At 38.7% G+C, this 15,196-nt stretch overlaps 2 protein-coding genes across 2 annotated transcripts in view; one reads left to right on the top strand and one right to left on the bottom strand.

The window, feature by feature from the left end:
* atp1a3a (ATPase Na+/K+ transporting subunit alpha 3a) overlaps positions 1-156 on the top strand; it is a 48,121-nt gene extending 47,965 nt beyond the window's left edge. Inside the window, exon 23 of the mRNA XM_085790677.1 lies at positions 109-156. Coding sequence (XP_085646803.1) covers positions 109-137 — 29 coding nt within the window. The 3' untranslated portion in view covers positions 138-156. The remainder of the gene's footprint in view (positions 1-108) is intronic.
* Positions 157-9,378: 9,222 nt separating this feature from the next.
* Positions 9,379-14,454, bottom strand: LOC146977897 (uncharacterized). Its single transcript, XM_085790692.1, has 4 exons — positions 14,300-14,454; positions 13,473-13,658; positions 10,843-10,916; positions 9,379-9,565 (listed from the first exon to the last, which is right to left on the bottom strand). The coding sequence occupies exons 1-4, from the start codon at positions 14,389-14,391 to the stop codon at positions 9,435-9,437; spliced, it is 483 nt and encodes a 160-aa protein (XP_085646818.1). The 5' UTR covers positions 14,392-14,454; the 3' UTR covers positions 9,379-9,434.
* Positions 14,455-15,196: the final 742 nt, after the last annotated feature.

The following is a 15,196-nucleotide window of genomic DNA, read 5'->3' as shown; positions in this document are numbered from 1 at the left end:
TATACAACGGCCCTGCACACACACACACACTCACACACTCATGATGAAGATGATGATGATGAAGAATCCTCTGTTAACTCTCTCTCTCTCTCTCTCTCTCTCCTGCAGGTTGGGTGGAAAAGGAAACCTACTATTAAATTATCAGAGCATCATTTCCTTCTCAGTCATTTCCTGAACTCATCCCTCCTTCTCTATCTCTCCTCCTTCTCCTCCCTCCTTTCCCCCCCTCCCTCCTCCTCCTCTGAACACACTCAAACTGTACAAGAAAACTATGTTTACTCCTCCTTCTCTTCCTCATCCTCCTCTTCCTGCTCCTCATCCCTAAAAGAAACAAATCAAACGCCATGACAACGAGCGGACCAAAGTCTAAACAGCGTCACTCTGCCAGTGTCTCTCTCTCTCTGTTTGGGTTTTTTATTTCCTGCCAGAGAAAAAAACCGGACCCAGCTCTTTAATCACTGCCATTTCCTCTCATTTTACTTCTCTTTCTCTCTTTCTCTCTTTCTACTTTCTCACTGCCAGACTTCTACTGCCGTCTCCTCCTCCTCTTCTCCTCCTTTTCCTCCTCCTCTTCCTCCTCTCTTCCTCCTCTTCCTGTTAATAAAGAATCAGTCTCACTGTTAAAAACTGAAACACTCTCTGACAGAAAAAAAGGTCCCTCTATCCTCCTCCTCTTCCTCTCTTCCTCCCCCTCTCCCTCCCTCCTCCCTGTGTTGTAGTTGTTTTCTAGACGACTGGGTGTTTTTTAAAAACTAAAAATTGTTCGTAAAGGTTTTATGTTTTTTTTTTTTTAAGTTTGGAGTGGGTCTGAGAGCTGCTTGTTTTCATTCGGACATGACAAAGCCCACTGTCTCTCCCTCCTCTTCCTCTTCTCCCTCCTCTTCCTCCTCTCTGTCTGTTTGTGAACACCGTGCAATCCCTCCGTCCTTGTAAACCTCCTCCCACTCTCACCCCCCCCCACCTCTCCTCCCTCCTCACCCAACCTCACCCCTGTTCAAAAAAAAAGAAATTACAATCTTTCTGTGTCCTCGGAAAAAGAGATTTCTCTCCAATTTCATTATTTAAATCAGTGGAACGTGTTACTAACTAACTAACTAAAAGGCTCTGTACCTTCACAAAAAACAAAAACACACACACAGGAAGAAGAAAATGAAATAAAATAGAAGGATCTCTCTTTTTTCAGTTTGGTCTCCAGTTTGTTTTTGTGTGGAGTTTTGTCAGAAAATGGAAATAAAATAATGCTGTGACCAACTCTGATCTACGGCAGCAGTGTCAAGTCGTCTGTTCTTCACCGCCTCAGTCAGAACAGTAAATATGAAAAGTTGTCAAGTTTTTAAAGTTTAAAGAGGAAGAAGGTGAAGAAATGTGGTTTTACGTGTTCTACGTGTTCTCATCACTGACCTGAAGGTGTCGAATCGAAGCTTTCAGCAGAATCAACAGGAAAAATGTCACTTTCCTCTCTTCTGGCTGCAGGTTAAACTCTGACTCTTTAGCTTTTAGAGAGTGAAGCTCAAACTCAAAATCTTTCCATTTTGTCTTATTTCTTGTCAAAATGTCTCATTTCTACTAGTCAAAACTAATCTCTTTCCACTTCAAATAAGACTCATCACCTAAATATTTACTTGTTTTTACATCATTTTCACTTGTTTTAAACAAATTTTCACTTGAAATAAGTAGACAAATCTGCCAGCACAAGCAGTTTTTTGTGCTAATAAGGAAGAAAAACTTGCTCCACTATCAGATTTTTCTACTTATTTCAAGTGAAATTCAGCTTGAAAGAAGTAAAAAGTGTCTAAAACTTCTGGCTGCAGGTTAAACTCTGAGTCTTTAGCTTTTAGAGAGTAAAACAGAGACGTGAAGATGAACTCTGGTAAAAATCCTCTTCACCTGTCCGAGGAGTCGACCTTTCACCTCTGATCATCGGATCAATAAATATAAAACTAGTTACAGGAACTGAACCAGAAGCCTCACAGACCAACAGAGACTCATTACTACAGTGTTTCATATCTTATTATGGGATGTCTGCAGCTTTATTGTCAACCATCATCAGCACAGGACGGAGATGATGCGTCATCGTCGCCACAGGAACCAAAGACACAGGTACAGTCGCTGATGACATCACTTCCTGCTTCAACACACAGCAGCTAAATACTGAACATGTTGATGAATCTGCTCCATCAACAATGAAACATTCAGCTGTAAAATCCTAAAAATGATTATTATTGATTATTAATTATCTGACACAAAGGTGAATTGAAAAAAAGAGTATAAATGAGTATCTAAGCAACTGCACTATATAGAATAGAATAGAAAATACTTTATAGAGAGAAATTCAGATCGCCCAGCAGCTTACATAACAATATGATATGATATAAATGTTTGTTTAGATGTGATAAATTACAATTTTACTGCTGTAATATCAACACATCTGCATTAATGAGCCTCATTAACATAATTCACTATGTAAAGTGTCTTAAAAAATAGGAATTACAGTCTAAAATAACCTAAAATTATGTAATAGCACTTCTACTGGTTTCCTGCTTTTAAAAAAATATTTCTTGTCCAAATACCTTCTGCTACATTTTTACACTAATATGAAGAACCAAAGCACAACTGAAACTAAAGTACAGAAACATGATTTAAATCTTTTTTAATGTGTAAAAAAAAAAAAATCGGATTCCCAGATCTGCAGAATTTAATTGATATTTAAATATTAAAATTTCTGCATACTTATTTAGGTCATATTTGTAATAGTCTACTTGCCAGCCCATAGGGCCCCATTGTGACCCCGGAAATGTTGAGTACCCCAAAGTTTTATGTTAGAAATATATAGTATGGGTCCCCAGTATTCAGAAACTGCCGGATGCTAACTTATATATATTGGGCAATTAGCATAATTGACATAATTAGCATAAATTAGCATAATTGCCTATATGGGCAATATTTCAACAAAATTGACTTGGCTGATCTGGGCAATATTGGAGTGGTTTTAGGGGTTATTGATGATGCTGAATCCATTTCTGACATTTTCAAAATTCAAAATGGCTGTCTAAACTGGAAGTGACCAGATTTTAACCGCTAGTGGGCCGATTTTGATGGACCAAAATCTGGTTACTTCCGGTTTAGACAGCCATTTTGAATTTTGAAAATGTCAGAAATGGATTCAGCATCATCAATAACCCCTAAAACCACTCCAATATTGCCCAGATCAGCCAAGTCAATTTTGTTGAAATATTGACCATATAGGCAATTACCGTAGATGACCAATTAATCGCCCGCGTGCAAATACGCGCCTGTGCTCTAATAGCCGCCGGGGTCCGAATTCATTTGACATAATAAACGCCGGTTCAATTAAACGCCCGGGCGATTAAGTGTTTACCATAGTCTTGCACAGAAAACAAAAGTTTTTTTTTTAACAGCACCGGCTCTCACCTCTGTCAGTCAGCCCCTCCTCTCGCTCTCTCTCTCGCATGCAGGCGCGCACACACACACAAACACAGGCGCGCTAGACTGAGGGATATAGGGATATAGATAAATGCGCTAATGTACAGTGTTGAAATTACCGCGATCGACCCCCCCTTCCGTTATCATTCATAACACTGCTCTGATCAGCTCCCTGTGTCGCGGTAACACAGACAAACTGTCTTTGTATTTATTGTCTGATGTCAATAAAGATGCGTCGGGGGAAAAAGTAGTTTTGTTCCAGTGGTCCTACGGTGAAATCCTTGTTCTTTGCATGATGGTCTGGTGCTGCTCATTGCAAAAATAAATTGTAGCCTGTTGCAAATACGCGCCTGGTTCTTATAAACGCCCGGGGTCCAAGTCGATTTAGCATATTAAACGCCCGGGCTAATAAATGGTCATCTACGGTATGCTAATTTATGCTAGTTATGTCAAATATATAAGTTAGCATCCGGCAGTTTCTGAATACTGGAGACCCTTACTATCTATTTCTAACATGAAACTTTGGGGTACTCAACATTTCCGGGTACTCATTGTTGCAAGTAGACTATAAGTGATCACCTCATTTTTAGCTTTTTAAAATATGCAAAATGAATGTGTAAACATATAGAAACACACACACACACACACACACATATATCCTATAGTATGTATAAATCCTTCACTAGTGAATGGATGATACTTCATGTGAGTGTGACTGAGTGAAACAGTGAAACAGTTTCATGAATACTATTACAAGGTTCACAGAGCAAATGAGAGCTGCCCACATCAAACAAACACACACACACACACACTCCTAACCCAGGGGTGTAGGTCACCTCGTTGTTTCAGTCTCTTCTTTCTTTTCCTCGCGCCGCCGTTAAAAACTTCACAGAGAAACTGTTTCTCTGTTGAATCACCAGCTGATCAATAATATTTATCTCTAATCAATAAACTCTTGTAGTGTCTGATAGATTATTGAGTTTTTATAAACGTTATGGCACCGAGCAGATCATTAATCAATAAATCAATCAGCTCATAGTCCTCATGTTTACATAAACACACTTTTTACTTACTTTACTTTTTAACATTTTACTGATTTAAAGGGATAGTTCAACATTTTTGGCAAATTGGCCCATTGCCATAATCCCTATAGTCATAGCAGTAGGTTCGTTACCTTTAATTGTCGGTGCAAGATATTTTTAGAACGGCGGAGCAGAGCCGTGAGCTGCTCAGAGCTACGCTATGGAGGCTCATTATGGGATTTCTTGGTTTCCCTTAATCAAACTCATCAAATACACAATCCAACAACTCCACAACGCTCTGGTGGACAAGTTGTGAGCTGCACATTCACCACGCTATGAGATAATAACACAACGTTACCACACAGAGTTGTTTTAGAGGGAAATACACAGACTGCTTGATGAAAAACTGTCCCTGAAGGCAACGCACATTAGCGGTTTTGCATGAATTTCCCTCTAAAACAACTCTGTGTGGTAACGTTGTGTTATTATCTCATAGCGTGGTGAATGTGCAGCTCACAACTTGTCCACCAGAGCGTTGTGGAGTTGTTGGATTGTGTATTTGATGAGTTTGATTAAGGGAAACCAAGAAATCCCATAATGAGCCTCCATAGCGTAGCTCTGAGCAGCTCACGGCTCTGCTCCACCGTTCTAAAAACAGCTTGCACCGACAATTAAAGGTAACAAACCTACTGCTGTGACTATAGGGATTATGGCAATGGGTCAATTTGACAAAATGTTGGACTATCCCTTTTGATTATTGATCATGTCCTCAGTGCAGCTCTGCAGGAAAACTCTCAATAGAATCAATAGAAATCAGTAGAAACAGGTGAAAACTCCCCTGATGAATGATGAATACTTGTCTTGTGCACTGTGTTTTCCTACAGTGTTGTGTGGATCATGAACACAACACTAACATAGGATCAAACAATGACATCATTTCTACATGAATCCTGATAGGTTGGAGTTCACCTGCACTGCAAAAACTAGTCTTACCAAGAATATTTGTCTTATTTCTTGTCAAAATGTCTCATTTCTACTCAAAACTAATCTCTTTCCACTTAAAATGAGACTCATCACCTAAAAATGAACTCGTTTTTTGAAAATTTTCACTTGTTATAAGTAGAAAATTCTGCCAGTGGAAGCAGTTTTTTGTGCTTGTAATAATAAGGAAGAAAAACTTGGTCCATTATCTAGTTTTTCTACTTATTTCAAGTGAAAATCTGCTTGAAAGAAGTAAAAAAGTGTCTAAAAACATAAGCTGCTTTTTATGTGATGTGTCTTATTTTAAGTAGAATGAGATTAGTTTTGACTAGAAATGACATTTTCACTAAAAAATAAGGCAAATATTCTTGGTAAGATATTTGAGTTTTTGCAGTGCAGAAACAAATCTGATCACTGAAACTCACACACACACACACACACGCACACACACACACACACACACATACACACACACACACACACACACATCCCTTTCTTATCCACCATAACAACCACACTAAAACATCTTTCCTTTGACACACACGCACACACACCCTCTCTCAATCTTCTACCCACTTACACTCTCAGCCCCCTCCCACACTGCCTCTTTCTTCCAAATCACACACACACACACACACACATGCACACGCGCACACACACACACACACACACACACACACACATACACACACACACCTTCTCTCAATCTTCTACCCGATTACACCCGCACGCTAAAACCCCCTTTTTGCACACACACACACACCTCCCCTACACACTCATCTCCTACCTTCCCTAAAACCTTTTTTCGTTTCCTCCGACACACACACACACACACACACACACTGACTCTCTTTTTGTCAGCCGCTGACCCCCCCCCCATCCCTCCCTCCCCCTCTCCCCCCTTCCCTCCCCCCTCCTCCAAGTAATCTGGCTGGCCCGTGGCCTCCTCTCTCTCGCTCCACTGTTCTGTGTGATAGAATATCGATCGGTTTTCCTCGGCTCGGCGTGGAGCGGGGGGTGGGGGGTGGGGGGGCTGTAGGGCTATAGGGAGTGTGTGTGTGTGTGTGTGTGTGTGTTGAGAGAGAGGAGAGAGAGGAGAGGAGGGGAGGAGAGGAGAGGAGGGGGGGATGCAGTGGTCAGACATGCTCCAAGGTTGTTACCACAGCAACAGCAGGATGATGGGTCAGAGGGGTTACCATGACGCCTAGGTCGCGGGGTCAGGGGGAGGGGGAGGAGGGTTTTCTCCTTCTCTGCCTTTATATATATATATACAACAAGCTCTGGAAAAAAAAAATCAAGAGATGTTCACTTCAAAATGATCAGTTCCTCTGGTTTTTACTATTCATAGCTGTGTGTTTGAGTAAAATAAACACTTTGGTTTCATTCTATAACCCACTACCGACAAAATTTCTCCCAAATTTGAGGTAAAATATTGTCATTTAGAGCATTTATTTGCAGAAAATGGCAATAGATCAAAAATAACTAAAAAGTTCCAGTGTTTTCAGACAGACCTTGTATGATAATGCAAAGAAAACAAGTTCATATTCACTATTAAACTTAGGAAGAGTTCAGAAATCAACAATGGTGGAATAATCCCTATTTTTATGAATCGCAGCAGTGTTTTTTTTTTCAAATGTATTTATTTATAATCTTTCTTCCTCATTAAATATGGTTTGGTTCAGGTGATCAGCTAAGTAGAGTGAGGTGTGGTGCTTGTGTTGGAGTTAATCGATGGCTGCCATACATGTAGAGAAACTGATTTATTAAGAACATTTTGGAGTAGCCTAGTGGTCTCTTTATTTTTTCCAGAGCTGTATGTGTGTGTGTGTGTGTGTGTGTGTGTGTGTGTGTGTGTGTGTGTGTGTTAATAGGAAGGGAGGGGGTGGGTGGGTCCGTGTGTGGAGGCGAGAGAGGTGTCCAGTCCAGCTATATTGGGTGTGTTAATAATGAATGGTGTTGTATGTGGTCGCTGTCTCTCTCTCCTCCACTCCCTCCATCTGTGTCTCATCCTCTATGTGTGTGTGTGTGTGTGTGTGTGTGTGTGTGTGTGTGTGTGTGTGTGTGTGTGTCACAGTAATAGCAGTCGAGTCTCGTCTCAGTTCAAGTTCAGTTTATTCATGTTTTTTTTTTTTTATTTGGAAATAAACTTCAATTTACAAAACGACACTGAGCAGCGCCGTGTGAATAAAATCATTGTTCGTTAGAGTTTAAGATTTACAGACAAACACTGAACTCATCGTCGTCCTGCTGTTAAAACATGAAGCTGTCTGTTGTTTTATTTTTCATTTTTCAGTCAATTTAACTGTAAAATCACAAACACACTCACACATGTTTAAACAAACACAGGTCGACTTCATGTTTGACACACAAGAAAAATCACTAGCGCTAATTGATGAGGCTAGTTAGCATGTTTTTTGTGGACAATATTTCTTTTTTGAGAAATATTCTTGCAAACATTTTATTAAAAGACTAAAATAAACCTGCAAGGCTCATTGACCAGGGCTAGCCTTTTGTGGGAAATATTCTTTTGTGAAATTCTGTATTTTGCGCACCAATAGCATTAGCTTGGTAGGACGATAAGCCTAAATGCTAGGTCAGTGAGCTTTTTTGTCTAGCTATTATTGATATTTTGGTTAACCAACATGTTTAATCAAAAGTATCCCTTCTAATTGGCGAGCAATATGCTGGTTAGCGAGTTTTCTTTTTAGTTATATTTATTTATTAATATTATTTTATTTAAAAAAAGAGTACGTAGCATTAGCTCATTAGGCTAGTAAAGTGACTTTCTTGTGGATAATATTTTGTTCGATTAACTTGCTAGTTATATGTGCAGGGCCGGCCCAAGCCTGCGCTCCACGCAAAATTTTTATTTTGGGGCCGGATACCAATAATACTGATTATGGATATTTCATTTTTACAAATCATCCTAGCCCCTGGCATGTTTTTACCCATCTATGGTTTTTAATCTGAAATGGTACCAAATTCAGCTAAAAGCACAACCTGGGGTTGAAACACTTAACATATATTACTATTAGGCTATTATTCTCTGACTGCAGCGGGGACTGACGCTATAGCCTACTGTGAGGCTGCATTGCTCGTTGAAAACAGCAGTGATTACGTGTTTTCACATCAGAGTCTCCAAACCAGAAACATTTGTCACAACCTATGGTCACAACAACGGAAAAAGTCGCTAGATTTGTTGCTAGTCGCTTTTGACAAAAAAAGTTGCCAAGAGGGTTTGGAAATTGCCAGATTTAGCAAGAAAGTCGCCAAGTTGGCAACACCGCTTGACAATTGTTCGGCTAGTAGGCTAAGCTAGCTTTTTTTGTAGATTCAAAGCACTAACATTAGCTTATCATGCTAAATGGCTTGTGTTGCTGGTCAGCTATCTTCTTTGTTCTTTGGCTGACTGAAGTGCTGTAGCTAACATTAGCTAACATTATCTTGCCTGACTAACTGTTTTATAAAAAGTGCCATAGTGATCGCTTACAATCATGAAAGACAAAAATCGTGTAGGCTAGTCTGAACCCGCGGACTAATGTTAGCTCACTGTGCTAAGTTGCTAGCACTTGGCTAGTTTATGAGTGTCTTCTGAGGTTATACTTGTTGTTTTTTACAGTGAACTGAAATATTGATTTGACACCTCATGTGGCGACAATGGTGGATGAATTTATAGAAGAAAGTCTTAAATGGCGGCCATCTTGGATATAAGCTAGTTTAGCTAGTTTAGCTAATCTAATAACAGGATTTATTTCATGTTTTGCATTTGTGTAGCCTACATTTAAAGGATTTCTCTGGCGGTAAAATGAATTCATGTATTAAATGATTTGTGGGATTTCAACTGGTGCTGTCTATGAAATGTTAAGATCACATTTTGATCCAGATCTGACTGGTTTTCCAGCTCAAACTTGTTGTAAAACAAGACGCCAAGCAAACCCGCCCGTCCTGTTTCCACAGCAGAACAGTCCACTCCTGTGTTGTGTTTCATTAGACGTGTTGGATACAAACAGACACTGTTTTCACGTTAATTGTCCTCAGCGTCGTCTTCTGCTCCCTCATTTTCTTCCGCTCCCTCATCTTTATTGCAATCTTCTTCAGGACAACAACTATGACGATGACTGCAGGAAACAAGAAGAAAAAGAAGATATTCATTCACAACGACTCATACTGTAGGCTACCTCCCAGGTTTTTACACTGCAAAAACTCAAAATCTTTCCAAGAATATATGTCTCATTTCTTGTCAAAATGTCTCATTTCTAGTCAAAACTAATCTCTTTTCTCTTAAAATAAGACTCATCACCTAAAAATGAACTTGTTTTTAGATCATTTTCATTTGTTTCAAACAAATTTTCACTTGAAATAAGTAGAATAATCTGCCAGTGAAAGCAGGTTTTTGTGCTTGTAATAAGAAAGAAAAACTTGCTCCACTATCAGATTCTTCTACTTATTTCAAGTGAAAATATGCTTGAAAGAAGTAGAAAGTGTCTAAAAACAAGCTACTTCTTAATGTGATGAGTCTTATTCTAAGTATAATGAGATTTGTTTTGACTAGAAATGACATTTTGACTAGAAATAAGACAAATATTCTTGGTAAGATTTTGAGTTTTTGCAGTGTATTTGCTGAGATGTCGTCCACACATCTCACATTTATGTCCTGAACAAAAACTCCTCACGACATAACAACAAAAAGCCCAGACAATCAAACAGATCTGCAGCCAGATAAAAATAAAAAAAATAAAAAAATAAAAAACCCTCTCACCCTTTAACAGGAAAATACACTTTAAAAGCTTCTCAGAGGGAAAAAAATTCATTGCAGAGCTGTTGGGCTGGATCAGATTATACAGGTGTTCATGATATTGTGTCCACCCCGTGTATTTTCCAGTTTTCAGCCTCACTGTGCTCACTTCTGTGTAAATGTAGCCTGCCACGGGAAGCTTCAGTGTTTAGAGAAGTGAGAAATGTTGCCCGGCCGTGGTTCAGAATATAAATTCACATCCAGCTTGACTTATCTGGTCAAAAGCACCTTAGTGCCAAGATTTCCTTTTTTTTTTTTTTTTTTTTTTAGATTTTTAAGCCAGTGGGCCAAATAGGATCTTAAAGTCACAAGGCGTCCGTGCAAAGCCAATCTCTGAGCACTGCAGACCCCCGGCCCCCCCTCGGCCCCCCCTCGGCCCCCCCGGCCCCTCCACTATCCTGCATTACCACTGCAGGGTTATCAAACAGTCCCCGTGCAGCTGGGACGACTACATCTGCGTGACTGATTTCAGATACATGTCAGTGCTGCTGCTTCTGTTTGCTCTGTGTGTGTGTCTGTCTGTGTGTGTGTGTGTGTGTGTTTCACCCAAACTTTGTGGCAGAAAATGAAAGAAAGAAATAAAAAAAACAAGAAGCTCACCACAGATCGTCGGTAGAAAAAGGTGATATAACAAATGATACAGCCAGAGACCGATGATGAACGTAGTCATGTTGCTGATGAGAAAACAAAGAAAAAGATTTATATATACAGTAAGTGAAAATAACACAGAGTAAATGTATGAATGTATGATGAACTATGAATCTGGAGTAGTTTTTTGTTCTTCTTTAGACATTAAGAATCTCAAAACCAACCAACCTTGGCAGATTTTTTTCATTTTTAAAAACTGTGAGCATTAAATATCAATATTTTTTTCCGTATTCTAATATAATTCTGCTCTTGGCTGTGGGAACTACATTGAGAGTTTAACACGTTGAAGTGTCTGACAATAATTCAAATGTCTTTGACTTCTAGAGGTTGGTTGAATAAGACCAACAAAAACGTATTATAACAATTATGACAACAAACAAATTATTATTTATTGTTATCTATCATTAAAGGGATAGTAGCATTTTTTTTTAAAGTGGGGTTGTATGATCTACAAATAGCCCCTAAGTACTTTAATTGCAGTAGAAGACTCTCTGCACTCCTCCCGTTAGCAACGCCAGCCCATAATAGCCCTGCCCAGAGATTTACAACATACATTGTTGTGAATGGACCCAAAGAAACGGCCTATTTTCACGGCCTAAAAGAGGTTTTACCTGAAAAAAAATACACAGTTCCATTGTTCGCTATAATATATTTTTTCCAGCCCCTCAAAGTGCAGGAAAAACACAGTTTTTATTTGGACCTAACCAACTCACGTATCCCTCCGCCCAGGGTTAGCGCCCGCCGATCAGCAGTTGGTTAGGTCCAAATAAAAACTGTGTTTTTCCTGCACTTTGAAGGGCTGGAAAAAATTAGATTATAGCGAACAATGGAACTGTGTATTTATTTTCAGGTAAAACCTCTTTTAGGCCGTGAAAATAGGCCGTTTCTTTGGGTCTGTTCACAACACTGTATGTTGTAAATCTCGGGGCAGGGCTATTATGGGCTGGCGTTGCTAACGGGAGGAGTGCAGAGAGTCTTCTACTGCAATTAAAGTACTTAGGGGCTATTTGTAGATCATACAACCACGCTTTAAAAAAATGCTACTATCCCTTTAAGTATTTATTGTCACTTTTTGACAGTCTCTTAGGCGTCCAAGATGGACAAGTGCATGTCATATGTTGTAGATAGTGATGTGTCGACTTTTCATGCAAAACTAAGAAACTGTATGTACAGATTCATGTGTCGACTTGCTGTGCCTGCACATAGTGACACAAGATATTTCTGGAAACACTGGAGTAATTGCCTGTATGTGTTTTAAAGGAGTTTGTTGTAATGTTTTTCTTTTTTTGTGTCTTTGTATTTTTTTTATAATGGACCTGAGTCTGTAATAAAGTTATCTATCTATCTATCTATCTATCTATCTATCTATCTATCTATCTATCTATCTATCTATCTATCTATCTATCTATCTATCTATCTATCTATCTATCTATCTATCTATCTATCTATCTATCTATCTATCTATCTATCTATCTATCTATCTATCTATCTATCTATCTTCTGTAGATGCGGTGGACAGATGCTCCTGGCGGTTTCGTCGGCCATATTGGATGTTGAGAGGTTTTTAACTGCAGTTACATTTGGTGACACAGTCTTTGTGGTTTTGGTTCGTTCACTTTAGTGACCAATGAGCTTCACTTCACCATCCAAACCCAAACATACAATAATATAGGAGACACTGTGGTGAGAACTAAAAGTGTGAAAGTGAAAGTGTTGACTCAGGTTGTTTAAAGTTTTGTCTCTCTGCTGTTCGGAAGCAGCACTGAAGATTTATGGTGTAAAAACATCGTATATAATAGATCGTAATAGGTGGTGAGTCTTATAATGGAGAAATAAAATGTATTTTTTGAAGCAAATATTGAAAAATTATAGATTTGATTACACTGACTGGCACTCTCTAACTGTAACCGCTTTTATAGATCAAATGAATAATCAAATAATCAATGATATGAATAACTGATAATAAAAGATGTCAAATTGGCATCAGGCTAAAAAAATAAATAAATAGAGTTTTTCCACACAGAAACAATATATGACAATATATGGGCCAGGAAAATGTTATATATCCACTGATGGAAAATACCTACATAATGAATTTTGTATGGCATTATATGTTGCAATCATATTTGTTAACACTATTTCATTTATGAAATGTATTTAAACTAAAAACATACATGCATGTCTTTTATATTTACATATATAACATTAACATTTGTCATTAGGCTTTATGTATTAATTTAATATAGGTATCATTTGTATGTTTTTTTTTTTCTGGTCTAGTCTATATATGACACATAGGCCTACAAATCTATACGACACAAAATCTATACACTTCTCTTGTCACCACTACACAGTTGTATTTATTTGTGCTCTAGGCTATTAATTCCTTTAATTGATGTTTGTTGGTCCATTACTGGAAATTATTCCAACCCCACCCTGGTTAGAATAAAGGAAAATCTTATCTTATCTCACACTATTAGTGACATAATGTGTTATGTGTAGACTAAATGTGAGAAATGAATCATTCAGTTTACTTAGCCTAGTTTTTTTTTTTTATGAGGCTGTGGTAATGTGGTTTTTACTTGATGACGGTCCAGACCAGCAGCAGGACGAAGAGGATCTTCAGGGAGGCGGTGAAGTCTTCATCCCGGACTCTGGGGGCCACAGGCGGACTGAGGCTGCTGCACTTCTGCGGCTCTGCCACGGGGGGGCGCGATAAGCCCCCAGCACCAGCACCAGCACCAGGCCACAGCTGCAGGCTCGAGTCCCTACATGGAGAGGTGGAGCAGTCCGAGAGAGCTGCGTTCACATCAATAGGCTACAGCCAGATAGATGAGGCGGCGGCGGCATCTACTTTCTATTTGTTATAACGTTTATTCTTTGTTTCCTGTTTTATTCTTGGAGACTCAGCAGGACGAAACGCTTTAAAGAGACGTCACCAATCATGTGATCAATACAGTTACCACCAGAAATCACATCCCAAACAGAACTAAAGATGTTTAGTGCTAAAGCTAAATAAACATTGGCAGAATGTGAAATGTGAGCATTAACTTCTCTCAAGTCACTGTCAATACAGCATGTTACTAATGTTTAATGTAGGCTATTTAATCTGTGCAATTTCTTAATCTAAATTGTGTAGCTGTGTTTATTTATTCATGATATCTATTCACTGTATTTGTATTATTGCACTTATTGTAAAGGTATTCAGTATCTTTTATCCTTCTTTAGCCTGACCAGGGACAAAGACTGCACATTAGTCTTGTAGCCTATGCATCGCATTTTTCATTCTTTGTGGCAATGTTGTATGTATCGTCCCTGTTAAATAAACAGTTAATGATCAGATCGGAGCTCAGAGTGAGTTAATAGGGGAAGAAAAAACTAAAAATGTGTTGTTGGTGCGTTCACGTACCTGAAGTTATACTGCTGCAGGACCTTCAGAGCTCCAGACTCCTCCACAGACAGAAGAACCGCGTCTCCTTTAGTATTATTATTACTGCCCATCACAGTCCTCTGTTTAGTTTAATCAGCTCATCGGTTCAGGTTCAGGTTCATGTTCAACCTCAGACTCTCTCTCTGTCTGTGTCTGTGATTGTTCCGGGTTTCAGGTTTCCTGCCGAGAAGTTTCAGCCCACACGAGGAGGAACAAACAGTGGGAGGAGACGATTTATATCTCTACTTCCGGTTTCCATGACCTTTGGAATATGAAACCACTTCATAAATCTTGATTGCAGACAGTCAGACACACAATAAAGCTGCTGCACAAACCACAACACAGCAGAAAACATTTATAAAACAATATAGCTACAATGCAAACTATCTCAGGTGGTGTGCACTGCAAAAACTCAAAATCTTTCCAAGAATAATTGTCTTATTTCTTGTCAAAATGTCTCATTTCTAGTCAAAACTAATCTCTTTCCACTTAAAATAAGACTCATCACCTAAAAATCAACTTGTTTTTAGATCATTTTCACTTGTTTCAAACTAATTTTCACTTGAAATAGCTAAGTAAAAAAAAATCTACCAGTGAAAGCAAGTTGTTTGTGCTCGTAATAAGAAAGAAAAACTTGATCCACTGGCAGATTTTTCTACTTATTTAAAGTGGAAAATTTGCTTGAAAGAAGTAAAAAGTGTCTAAAAACAAGCTATTTTTTAATGTGATGAGTCTTATTTTAAGTAGAATGAGATTGTTTTGACTAGAAATTAGACATTTTGACTAGAAATAAGACAAATATTCTTGGTAAGATTTTGAGTTTTTGCAGTGTGGGTCTATAGACTGTAGTAGTAGACCTTGATCCCTATAGACCAG

Source organism: Trachurus japonicus, chromosome 11, assembly GCF_045865225.1.
Source record: "Trachurus japonicus isolate A0001 chromosome 11, Traja_1.0".
Classification (NCBI taxonomy): Eukaryota; Metazoa; Chordata; class Actinopteri; order Carangiformes; family Carangidae; genus Trachurus; species Trachurus japonicus.
The sequence above is the reverse complement of the archived record's forward strand: the minus strand, read 5'-3'. Positions and strand labels throughout refer to the sequence as shown.